Source organism: Sceloporus occidentalis, unplaced genomic scaffold (genome assembly GCF_023333645.1).
Source record: "Sceloporus occidentalis isolate IW3139 unplaced genomic scaffold, rSceOcc1.0.p SCAF_76, whole genome shotgun sequence".
NCBI classification, from domain to species: domain Eukaryota; kingdom Metazoa; phylum Chordata; class Lepidosauria; order Squamata; family Phrynosomatidae; genus Sceloporus; species Sceloporus occidentalis.
In genome coordinates this window covers 1,350,426-1,362,639 of record NW_028317056.1, presented here as the reverse complement: position 1 = coordinate 1,362,639, position 12,214 = coordinate 1,350,426, and the positions used below count along the sequence as shown (strand labels likewise).

General features: G+C 49.6%; 2 protein-coding genes across 2 annotated transcripts; one reads left to right on the top strand and one right to left on the bottom strand.

Moving 5' to 3' along the window:
• Positions 1 to 1,159: 1,159 nt before the first annotated feature.
• Positions 1,160 to 3,995, bottom strand: LOC149285712 (heme oxygenase 2-like). Its single transcript, XM_089494808.1, has 5 exons — positions 3,907 to 3,995; positions 2,993 to 3,128; positions 2,086 to 2,577; positions 1,556 to 1,676; positions 1,160 to 1,287 (listed from the first exon to the last, which is right to left on the bottom strand). Exons 1-5 carry the CDS (start codon positions 3,993 to 3,995, stop codon positions 1,160 to 1,162), a joined length of 966 nt encoding a protein of 321 aa, XP_089350934.1.
• Positions 3,996 to 8,328: 4,333 nt separating this feature from the next.
• Positions 8,329 to 11,278, top strand: LOC149285711 (nmrA-like family domain-containing protein 1). Its single transcript, XM_089494806.1, has 6 exons — positions 8,329 to 8,368; positions 8,972 to 9,058; positions 9,868 to 10,106; positions 10,427 to 10,676; positions 10,795 to 10,985; positions 11,099 to 11,278. Exons 1-6 carry the CDS (start codon positions 8,329 to 8,331, stop codon positions 11,276 to 11,278), a joined length of 987 nt encoding a protein of 328 aa, XP_089350932.1.
• The last annotated feature ends 936 nt before the right edge of the window (positions 11,279 to 12,214 follow it).

The following is a 12,214-nucleotide window of genomic DNA, read 5'->3' as shown; positions in this document are numbered from 1 at the left end:
GGACGGAGGGAGAGGAAGGGTAGATAAGGGGGGGGCGGCAGGGACAGAGGGAGAGGAAGGGTAGATAAGGGGGGGGGCGGCATTTTAAAATTCGCCCCAGGCGGCATTTTGCCTTGTGCCGGCCCTGTGCAGGCTTCCTGATAGGCAGAAGGGCCGAGTCCAGCACCGGTACATCTCCTGTCCGAGAGAATTCCCTTTTCTGATTGGTCGGGACGGGAAACCTCTGGGGTCCAAGAGAGAGCGAATGGCAGCTTTTACCCAGAATACTTTGAGGATCTTCTTTGGATAATCTGCGTTCTTTACATTACTTATGGCTTCTGCCTATTAATACGCGCGGTAATGTGTTTCGAAGAACAGACTTGCGTGGCGTCACCGTTTTACAATCCCAAAGACACCCTTTCATGTCAGAATCACGACGAGGTTCACCCTGAATGGTAGGCTGGCTTTGGTTCCTGCCTGAGCGAGGGTCAGGAGCCCAGGACCCCGAAATCAGTCCTGGCTTTTCCAGGGCAGGTGGTCGGTGCATTTCGTTTGCTCTAATAAGAAAGTCAACGTCTGTATATTTAGTCTAAACTCTGCAAGTGACGGAACCCCAAAAAACTGAAATTTGTAAAAGGTTCTGATTCACGTTCGGTAAACTTAACCCTTTGAGTGTTCTGGGGCTAGCATGAAAGGTCTGGGTACTTAAAGGGTTAAGTACTAAAGAACGTGTCGTTATTGAAGCGTCAAAGCTCACCGGCTGCAGCAATACGACGATGGCAGGCGGGGTACAGTGCATAGCATGCGTCCGTGTGAGGATACACAGGGGATTATAGAGACCTTATAGAAAGAGCAGGCATTTAGCCAAAAGCAGCACGGACGTGGCAGGAAAGCGCCACGTGAGAAGCCACGTTCACGATCAGTATAGGAAATTTCCCGGCATTGAACCAGAGAAAGGTTTACGTGGCTTCCAGCGAATCAGTGGAGTCTCTGCTGTGGAACTCTGGGAATATAAACGCTAAAAGGACCATCTAATCTGTACCTAACTGGTTAAAATCTACCCTTCTGAGATGTATTTTCTACCATCCTGAGAGGGGGGCACAGTCTCCCGGTTTTTGGACACCCCAAGAGCGGGGTATCCTCCTCTGCCTTACACTCCATCCAGGGAACGAGGAATCGATCACATCAAGTACCAAGCGATGGCAGCAGCCAGGGCGGTCGCGCATGCAGCCAGCATAGCCTGCACTTGGGGAAGTCTGGCAAGAGCCATCGCTGCGTGGAACGGACAACCGGAAGCGCTTTCCAGACCTGAGTGAATAAAAAAAAAAACGTCAGGAGGAGACGCCAAAGTCACGCGTGTTTCACTTTCCCTTTAATATGACCAAGAAAGTTTCCAAAGGATTAAAGATTACAAGTGACAGTAAGAAGCTTCCATGCATTGGAGGTCTGTCCACGCGGGGGACTCTGATGCTCGTCATCGTTACCCCCCAACATTCTGATGGAAGTTAACACGACCCCGAGCTAAGGAATCATTCTCTGTAAATTTGCTGAAATACAGAGCTTGCACCAGACTCACCTTGCTTCGCAGCGTAATACGGGCACTTGCTGATATCTCCCTTCCCATCATGCACCGGGAGGCCGCCGTCTTGCTCCTCCTCAGGAAGCGTGGCACCGATTTTATCCAACTCCTCGAATACCTGTAGGAAAGTGCAGATCAACAAGCCAGAAAAGTACAAAAAAAAAGCCAAATCGAAGGAAATATGTCTGCGTGGAAAGTCGGGGGTTAATCAGGAGGAGAGCATCCAACATCTGTGGTTAGTTAGCATAGCGTGGGAGAAACGCTCAGCCAGTCCGTGGCAACCACCAATGGCGGACGTGTAGAACATACAACCCCGAGACTTCCCTCTAGAGCAGGGGCGTCCAACGTGCGGCCCTCCAGCTGCTGCAGGACTACATCTCCCATAATGCTCTTTCAGCTAAGGGGCTGGCTGAGGAGTATGGGAGATGTAGTCCTGCAGCAGCTGGAGGGCCGCACGTTGGACGCCCCTGCTCTAGAGCAATACAAGGTCACGGGAGTCTCTGGGCGAAGACCTCCATGAGCATTACCTTCATATTAAACTGGAAGGCTCGGTTGGCCTCCTCCACAATGCCCTCCTTGGTCTCGGCGTCCACGTCCAGGGTGTTGAGCCGAGCTCTGTACAGCTGTTTAAACTGCTGGGCGTTGGTGACATTGTCAAACACGTAGAACTGCACCCCGTCTCCGTTGCTGGGGAGGTGCAGAGCCCTCTGGGCTACCTTCTTTAACACCTGGCCACCAGACAGGTCTCCCATATACCGCGTGTAGGCGTGGGCCACCAGCAGCTCGGGTCTGTGCTGTCCGAGGTGACGGATGCGCTCCACGTAGGCCTTGGTGGCGTCGGAGCACCGGACGGTGTCCTCCCAGTCGTCCCCGAAGAAGTAGCAGAGATCTTTAATCAGAGCCTCCTTCCGGTGCAGCTCCTGCGGGAAGTACAGGGGTGCAATGGCGGGGTCCTCTTTATTACGGTCCAGCTCTTCCTCCATGGCCGAGTAGGTGAAGTACAGAGCAGCCGTGGCCAGCTACACATGGGAAACATACACGGTGAGCGTGGAGCGATTCAAATTAAACGCCTGTAACGAGTCTAATTACACTCACAATGTTTAATATATATATTTTTCTCCCCACAAAATAAAATGAATTAATAGGAGTCTCTATTAACCCTTTTCAATCTGATCATCCCCACTCCATGATGTTATCGTCATCCAATATGTGCCATCTGGGGTTAAACCATCAGGAGGTGAGGTACGTTTGTCAAGCACATAATTATTGCAAATATTCATCAAGTGACTGATGAACGTGGAATCAAAAGAACGGCTGCACCCAGGATGCTGGCTTTATTAATACAAAGATAAATTATAGCCAATTATCAGTCGCCATGCCAGCTGGCAACTTAAACTGAAATTCTTGTTTTAGGCTATAATATACATAACAAACCTTAAAGAGCTCCCGCCTGATCCGACCCTTCAGGAAATCCTTAACGAACTTGGTGTTCTCTGCCTTCTCGTGCGATTCTTTCGTCCCTTCTTTCAGGAGCTCAGACAGATCTGTGGGTCTGGAGACAAACGGGTCACTTTGGATGACATCATAACAACGTTAAGCATTAAGCTATAAACCTCTCTGCACCAATCAAAATAAAATCCATGAAAACACTGAACGCTGCCCTCTGGGGGCCGTGCAGGCCAATAACGCACCCTGCTTGATCTATTGTCCTAAAAGGCATTGTTATCTACAATGTGAACACTCAGTCAGGGTGTTACCTACAAATGCTGCGCATGTAGGAGAGATAAGAGCTAAACCCAGAACGCAGGCAACAACAATGACTTGCATGCTGCGGAATCAGAGGTCGGGGAGAACGCATTAAAAAGGAATGCAGAAGAGGAAGCGCGCATTGGAACCGCAGACGCAAGCATTTCTGCCGCATACTCCGGATACTGGCCAGAAACCCAGAATATCTCAAAAAAAGGAAGTTAAAAAAATCAGATTTCCTTCTCTTGGCATCACGTTATCTGAAGGGCTGCGAGTGAAGAGCTGACTCAGCGCCTAGCGACTTTTTATATATTAACTTTCAGCAATGGATTCCATACAAGAAACATTCCATAGATTGCGAATAGAAAGTCACGACGCTAATCATTCACAGACAGCGGGGTAGAAAGCTTACAATTAACTTAAGTGAGGGCATTAACGTGCAGGGGCAGGTAGAAGGGTGTCCTCGACATAAAACAAGACCGTACACATCGCATGTGAGGAACGCTTCTTTCTGCCGTCACTTTCCATGTTTCTTTGTTCTATTAACTCTCTCTGTGCCATATACAGAATACTAGTCTTTCTTAGAGATAGTAAGCACTCACTTGGAGTGGTTGTCCTGCTCGGCAGCTGAGTAGGGGCCATTCTCCTTCTCATCATCTCTCGATCTATTGTAGGCAGACGCGGCTTCCATCTTTCAGACAATCTGCAAAGAAACAGGAACGTAGGGTTAAAGCAGACGAGTCGACTACACAAGACGCCGACTGACAGACTGCTCGGGAGTTAATATAGGAAATCTCTTTCTCCCTCTTCCCAAGCACCGTCCGTCTCTCACAAACACAGCCTCGCTACATTAAGCGAGCACTCACTGCCGCCTCGCTTCTCAAACAATACTCTGCCCTACTCTTTCGAGCGCCAGTCCCCTCTCGCACACAGCAGCTCGCTGCGTATGACCTCGTTCTCTTATCTGCCGGACATATCAGGTGTCCAGATCTGTCTAGAGAGCAGGTGAGCAGCAGCTGATGCAAGGCAGTAATGTTCACCTGCCTGCAAACAGGACCCCGGCCGTGGACGACGCGCTGCATGCGCGATCTGCCTTTGTTCCCCGGTGCAGGCATCAGTGATTTTGCCACATGAATGAAATCCACGGCCTCAGCTAATTAATTTAACCGTCTAATGAGATCAGGGGGATATGGGCAAACAGAGGGGGAAACAAAGGGGGGGGGCACAAGAGGAAGGGGGTGAGGGCAGGTAAATACTAGGAGAAGGCCAGGGATCACAATAAGGGGTACAGTGGGGCATAATGACACGACAGAAACAAACCAGAGTGCGGTCACACTCTGTCACAGCACTCCTGGCCGGGGGTAATGGGATTTGGCACTGCGCTGGAAAATGGGGAGGCAGGAGAGTGCCCTAAAATACACAAGGCCCTGAGGAAACTCTAGCAGGAAGCAATGACACGACAGAGGGCAAGTAGAAGGATTGGGACAAAGCCAGAGAGACATCAGGGGTATCAGAGGGACACCAGTAGGGTAATTACTGGGGTGACATAGGGATTATAAACAAAAGAGAAAGGGTTGGATGAGGCTATAAACAGCAAAAAGAGAGGGGGTAAAATCCGAGGAGATGGGGTAATAACGGAGGGACACTGAATGAAGAAAAAGGGCAGACAGGGTAAGAATGGGTTAAGGGGTAACACAAAGGGTCACTGAATAAAGGCTCTAGACAGGGTTGCCTGGGGGGGGGGCATTTTCTCCGGGGCAGCAGAGCCCCCCAGTATATGAGGCAGATACCTACACCAACTCCGCGGTCCGAGCTGCTGCTGGTAAACAGATTTGCACCGGAACTGAGAGCTTCACACAGCTGCCTAAACTCGCCTGCCTCACAGGAACTGACGCAGCACATCTGCAGAACCTCTAGCTGCCATAAACAGGAAGTTCCTTGTTACCATGGTAACCAGCAGCAGCCACCAGGGAGAAAACCTCGGGACCAACAGGGGGATGAGCCCGTGCTTGTTGTTTTCACAAGAAGCTTTATTGACAACAATAAGCCGCACAAAGTAGCAGACGTGTACAAGACAGGCCTCAATTAGCTTTCATGAGGAAGACGTTCATGATTGTGGCTTATAGGCGACGTAAACTGAGCATGCGCAGTAAAATGAATTTGCCCAAACTGGAATATAGAATCAGAACATTTGACTGGCCAGAGTGGGTCACTTTTGTATTTGGGGTGTGGTTAGAGGTGTGGCTGGGGGCGGGGCTACTTGTGTAACTGAGTGAGGCATTTAGAAGGAGAATAAATATACCTATAACACCTTAGAGAAGGAAGTGAGGCCTGCTGGGGTCGGTCACCATCTTCTTTATATGGCCCCTCTTTCTCCTCCCCTGATGCCCCTCTCCTAGGAGGTCAGAATGTTTGCTGGGTATGAGGGGATCGCAGGGTTCTACAGCCCTAAAAGCCCCGATAATGTGTATAGAAACAGCAGGAAATAAATTAAACGGGGTAAATAAACACATTCAGTTTGTCCCATCACTCTCAGACCATTAAAGGGTTCTCCTTTTTCTCTCTCCCCTTTTGCTCTTCTCCCTTTTTTCTCTCCTTTCACTCATTCGTCTAATCTCTTTCTTCTCTCTCCTTTTTCTCTTGTTCACTCCCAATTTCTCTTCACTTGTCTCTCTGTTCGTCTTTATTCTCTTTTTGCCCCTTCCTCTATTTTCACTCGTCTCCCTTTTTATTCTCTTTCATCTCGTCTCCTCTGTTTCTCTGTACCAAACATTTAGATGTCCCCATACTTATACCCACACCCCTTATTATGTCCCAGCCACACCCCTTATTATGTCCCAGCCACACCCCCAGGCACAACCTCTCAAATAGTGTCCAGCAAACCGCTTGGCAAAGGGTAACGCCCCTCGTCCACTGTGTGGACTGTCTCTGTGAAATCAGGACTGTTGGCAACTATGTAACTCTTGTACCAAATATTTAAAGCTGGGGCCTTATAGCGGCCAACCAGATGTAAGGCAGCGTTGCAGGGCTTTGTCTATTGTGCTGATTGGCTGCCTCTTGGCATGTGATCCCGCTGCTGTGTGTTCTGGGACTTGTAGTTAAAAAAACTACAAGCCCCAGAATCCATTCACTGTTATAGACGCCCTCCTGTCCGTGTGCACTTCTGCAAGGTAGGGACCGATGGACTTATATAATGCAAGGCTTCCTCTATAGACTTTCATTACTCAGAGAGTCCAGCTGGGTGATTAAGACCGCGGCATTCTATTGTTTACCGCAGGCAGTATGATAAGGAGTTGAGGCGTTTACAAGATTGGGGGTGAGATAACAGATCGAGAATCATACAAATGGCTGATATGCAGCTGCCTGAAAACATTATATTATGGGGGCAAAAACTGCAACTGGGGTAAAAACTTTAGAAACTTATTTTTAATCTGATACTAGGAATAAAAAACAAAACGGTGAGAGATCCCTATTAATTTGAATAATTAGTTGGTGATGTAGGTGTGATGGCTTCAGGTGGGGTTGTCATAAAACGGCTGGTTAATATTTTTATGATGTTAAATGAGACTTGCTGCGAGTCATTAGAACGCGGTTATAAATAGGGACTGCAGTTCCGTTACAGGACAGTGGAGGGAGCCCTCTCCCCGTATGTAATAAAGTAGGATAGTAGTGATGGCTACAGGTGGGATGGCTGGATCTTAACACAAAAAACACAGCCATGTAATTAGTCCCAGAGGAACAGTGTTGACCGTTCTTTATATATCCTGTCGGTATGGACCGGGGGGGGGGATAATTCTGGGGACAGATACATGATATGAGGGGAACTTGTGGTTGGCCATGTAGCTATGGTGAGTGTCAGCCGACCGCGCTGGTGGAATTGACCAAGCTTTAGCTACCAAAGTCTCGCGCTGATCTTACATGTTGGACTTCAAATATTTAAGGATTGTGGGGGTTTGTCCTTAAATCACTTGGATAGGGTATCGGTGCCCAGGCAGAGTAGGTAGAAGGCTTCTGCATGGACAAGGACACTGATTATCTGGTGCAGATGATGCGTTACAGAACTGAGAGAGTGGTAGATGAGTGGAACAGCCTCCCAGCAGAAGTGGTAGAGGGTAATACAGTGAGGGGATTAAACATGCGCAGGATAGACATACGGCTCCTAAATCTAAGACGAGACCGACGACTGATTAAGGTTTGAGTCTTTACAGTAGGAGACATGGGGAGACCAGACGGGGGCCGGATGGGGCCGATCTGGAGGCGGGTTCCAGGTTTCTATGAACAAACAGCGGTCTGGTTATGTAATCGCCCTTTCGCCGCGTTCTTCTGTCGGGGAAAGTCTGGTTAATCCTGTGTGACGAGTTTGTTCGGTTCGTATTTTTACCGTTTTCTTCTGGTTTCTCATAATGATGCAGCAGAAAAGTCTGTTTACCCGGGGGGGGGGGAAGCTGCAGCTTCTTCTACCAGAGATGAAAACGTATTATTATACAGCACCATTATGTTCTGTAGCGCTGTACAATGGCCGGAACGGCAGCTGTTTGGACTTTGAGGTCTTCTTCAGTCCTGCAGCTACCGGCGGGGGGGCTTCTCATACCTGTTACTCACCCCGGGGTCCCTATTATAGGGGGCATCTCATACCGGTTACTCCGCCCGGGGGGGGGCATCTCGGTAATGGGGGGGGGGTAACTCGGTAATGTATTTGTCGAGCGATGCTTGACGTTTTGACCAAGACCCCGAGTTTAATACCCGCCTCCCACCGGTCTCTGTTACTTTGTCTCAAATGTTTATTTTTAACGAATAAGTTATTTTTCCGCCCCAAATTGAGCCCCCAGCGCCAAGATAAACAAGACTGACCATCCAGGGGCAATAAGGGGTCTACAAGCCAAACCCATGAGAGAAGAGGACACCGCGAGCCCCCGGCTGTTTGATCAGAAGCCGTGTGATGCCTCCTTAGGCTCGTTTTTTATCAATGAAGTCGTTGTTTCTTGTTGTTGCCGGGAGACGGGGGGGAGGGGGGCTTCGGCTCAATGTGTCGCTGGACCGAGACCGGAACCCGGGGGGCAGAACGTAACAAAAACACAAAATAAAAAATAACAGAGCGTATCGAAGCCCCCCGGACCCCGTCGCATCGGTGGCCCCCGCATGGGGCTGGAAAAAGGGGAAGCGCTCTGCCATTGGCTGAGAACCATGGGGGGGGCAGCTCAGGGAAGTGCTTCAGTAACATAATTTTCCAAAACAACCCTCATCCAGTCCTGCCAGGGCTAATGTATAGACGGAGCATGGAAAGGCTCTAGCCAGGGTGTAAATGCCACCTAGATACCCTGTCATTGAGGCATCTTGAGCAGCACATGCTAAAAACATATACATTTGGACTAGGATTGATATGGGATTTGGTCGTGGGGGTCACCGGCCCCCGGCCCCAATGCTAACCCTTGCCTGGTACTATAGGGTCCTCTTTCTAACCCTAGTAACGAAGCAGTGACCCAGCGTGTGATGGCCGGGGCAACATGACCTGGCTGAAAGCCCCCGAGACACATGAGTAGCCCCGGGGCTAGTGGCCGCTTGCTCTGAGTGCTTGCTCTGTTTGCTCTGCTGAGTCACGGTGATCGAGAGAGCGAGGAGGAGGCAGCTCTATAAATCCGGCTCACCCCCGCTGTGTGTTATTCGCAGAGCCCCCGCCTCGCACCGACTGCACCTCCAGGAGCTCTCCGCGCCCCGGCACCATGAAGAAGATTATCGCAGTGTTTGGAGCTAGCGGTGAGTGGACGGCGGGGGAGGGGGCTTTGGGTGGAGGACGGGGGTCCCCGGGGAGCTGAGGACGGGCTCCAAACGGGCTGTAAAGACTAAAGACTCAAACCTTAATCAGTCGCTGGTCTCGTCTTAGATTCAGGAGCCGTATGTCTATCCCATGCATGTTTAATACCCTCACTGTATTACCCTCTACCACCTCTGCTGGGAGGCTGTTCCTCTTATCCACCTCCCTTCTTACATCTGGTTTGTATTCCGGTTAAGCACACAAACACACGTGAGGTTCTTCGTGTTTCGGACTTTGCTCCTGAGTTTCCAGCTCATGCAGGAGACTTGGCTGTCTGAGGGAAGGGAGAGTCGGTGACGTCATCCCTTTTATTGCGTTATTTAATGGTATTAAAAAGAAACTTCAACCATTTTTTATATTCTTAGAATCAGATTAAAAATCCATTTTCCAAAATACTGTTTTTCTGCCGTTTGGGGGGGGTTTCTTCCGGCAGTAAAGAAATTGTCCTTCTTTGATTCAGAAATTGGGGCTAAAGATCTGATTTAAAGTCACTTTTTATCCACAGATGATTTTTATCATTTTTGGGGAATTTGGATTTAAAATCTCATTACATTTAAGGGTCCATCCTGGGTGAAAGGGGGGCTTTAATGTTTGAAGGTCGGGCAGCCGACAGATGATTCCGCGGATGTTTTTGAAGGTTCAGCCTTTAGCCGGATCATGAGAATGAGAGTTCAGGAGCCCCGGAGAGAGTTTCATTCACCTCTTCGGTCTCTTCTTCTCCATGAACTCACCGTTGGTCTTCTCCTCGCAGGGGCTCAAGGAGGCTCGGTAGCGAAAGCTCTCCTGGAGGACGGCACCTTCGCCGTCAGGGCCGTGACCCGGGACCCCAGTAAGTCGGCGGCCCTGAAGCTGAAAGAGTCCGGAGCGGAGGTGGTGGCTGCCGACCTGGATGATAAGCGGAGTCTGGAGGCCGCCCTCAGCGGGGTCTACGGAGCCTTCGTGGTCACCAACTTCTGGGAGCATTTCAGTGTCGCGAAGGAGATCGCGCAGGTAACGACCGGGATCTGCATGCGGTTTACTTCACCATTGATTACGTATCTATGATGCTTTGTGAGGCATTGCACATTAATTAGAGCATGCCTCCCAACTGTCCTGCTTTGCACAGGACAGTCCTGATTTTGCCACTCCATCCTGTTGTGGGACAGCAGGATTCGGGACCACAATCTCTCAATCTCGATTCTCTGGGGGGTAGAAGTTGGGAGGCTCGCGTAGACGGTTTGGGGGTCTCGATTCTCTGTCCTGCCAGTCGTGGGATACTTGAGTCTTGATTGGGGGGGCAGAACCTTTTTCAGAGATGTCTTTTCTTTCAGGGAAAACTGATCGCTGACCTGTCGAAGAGCCTGGGCCTGAAACACGTGGTCTTCAGCGGCTTGGAGAACGTCAAGAAACTGACCGGGGGCAAACTGGAGGTTCTTCACTTTGATGGCAAAGGCGAGGTGGAGGAGTACTTCCGAGCCATCGGGGTCCCAATGACCAGCGTGCGACTTCCCAGCTACTACGAGAACCTGCTGACCTTCTTCAGGCCTCAAAAGTCGCAGGACGGAAAGACCTACAATCTGAGTAAGAAATACCGGAGTCCCGTCTGTTGTGTGTTTGATGTGACGGCCGTTTCCATAAATCCGTCTGTCGTGCCAACAATGTCGCCTTTTGATTGGCTGTCGAATTATATTACCCGCAGGCCTTCCGGTGGGCGACGTTCCGTTGGATGGATTTTCCGTGGCCGATCTTGGTCACGTGGTGGTCAGCATCCTGAAGTCTCCATCAGAATACGCGGGGAAGGACATCGGTCTTAGCGCGGAGAAGCTAACGGCGGAGCAATACGCAGCCATCCTGTCCAAAGTCACGGGCAAGACCATCAAAGACGCCAAAGTGAGTGCCGTGTGATCCGGGGCCCCTCTCGCTGATGAGTGAGGAGCCCCGGCCTGCCTTTGTTGTTGTTCTCCTTCCAGAATGCTCTAAACCCTTTCTCTTCTGGTCTCCAGGTTTCTCCCGATGCGTACGAGAAGCTGGGATTCCCGGGAGCCGCAGAGCTGGCCAACATGTTCCGCTTCTACATGATGAGGCCCGACCGGGACGTGGAGCTCACACTCAAGCTCAACCCCAAAGCCAAGAAGTTCCAGCAATGGTTGGAGGAGAACAAGGACGCCTTTAAGGACTTGTAATAAAAAAAAAGGAAATACAGACCTTTTTTTTTTAATCACGTGTCATCAGCGCCATGACATCGACTTAAAACCCAGAATCCTAAAAATCTAACTCTACAGAAAACACAACGTTCCGCGTAACAAGCGATGACGTCATTAATGGGTTTCTTCTGTTTTGTGTTTGTAATAAACAGAATATTCTACTGTTTATGGTTTATTTGTTTTTAATCGTCCAGGCTGCACTCGGGCATGAAAAACAAAAGTCTAGACCCCCCCCCCCGGTCTGTATTTAACAGCATCCAATAGGCTGTGGGGAGCGGATTCTGCATCTTCACGGCTCTTACTGTAAAGAACCCTTTTTCACTCCTTTAGGTGAAAATTATCTGAATGGACGGCCTATGTTTTGCAGAGTCCTATTAATAAAAGAGTCGTCGGAGATCGGCCCCATCCGGCCCCCATCTAGTCCCCGTTTCTCCTGCTGTAAAGACTCAAACCTTAATCAGTCGTTGGTCTCGTCTTAGATTCAGGAGCCGTATGCCTACCCCATGCATGTTTAATCCTCTCACTGTATTACCCTCTACCACCTCTGCTGGGAGGCTGTTCCATTTATCTACCACCCTCGGTAAACTTCCATTCCATCTCAGCCTCTGACCCTCTAGATTATGGCCTCTAATCTAACATTTCTCCTCTGAAATAAATTTCCCTCCTGTACCTCCTCGGGTCACTAGATGGGGCTGTCTGATGCTGATTCCTACCCTGATCGCGATAATAAACTTTTTCTTTTGCTTCTACTTTATAAAAGTTTTTGTTTTTCACATTTTGCGGCACATTTTTCCTTTTATTTTTCGGAGCTATACTCCGGTTAACCCTTCGTTCAGTGTCTTCCTCTATCAATTGCTTTAGCTTCTTTTTCCGTGTTTCTTGTCCCCGATCCCAGTGAAGACACAAAAGAGGATT

Coding starts and splice junctions, on each gene's coding strand:
- LOC149285712 (XM_089494808.1), bottom strand. CDS start 3,995: ATGGAAGCCGCGTCTGCCTACAATAGATCGAGAGATGATGAGAAGGAG. Junction 3,129..3,906: donor GAGCAGGACAACCACTCCAA/GTGAGTGCTTAC, acceptor TGTCATCCAAAG/TGACCCGTTTGTCTCCAGAC. Junction 1,677..2,085: donor CCTTCCAGTTTAATATGAAG/GTAATGCTCATG, acceptor ACTTTCCTACAG/GTATTCGAGGAGTTGGATAA.
- LOC149285711 (XM_089494806.1), top strand. CDS start 8,329: ATGTGTCGCTGGACCGAGACCGGAACCCGGGGGGCAGAAC. Junction 10,107..10,426: donor TCGCGAAGGAGATCGCGCAG/GTAACGACCGGG, acceptor CTTTTCTTTCAG/GGAAAACTGATCGCTGACCT. Junction 10,986..11,098: donor AGACCATCAAAGACGCCAAA/GTGAGTGCCGTG, acceptor TCTGGTCTCCAG/GTTTCTCCCGATGCGTACGA.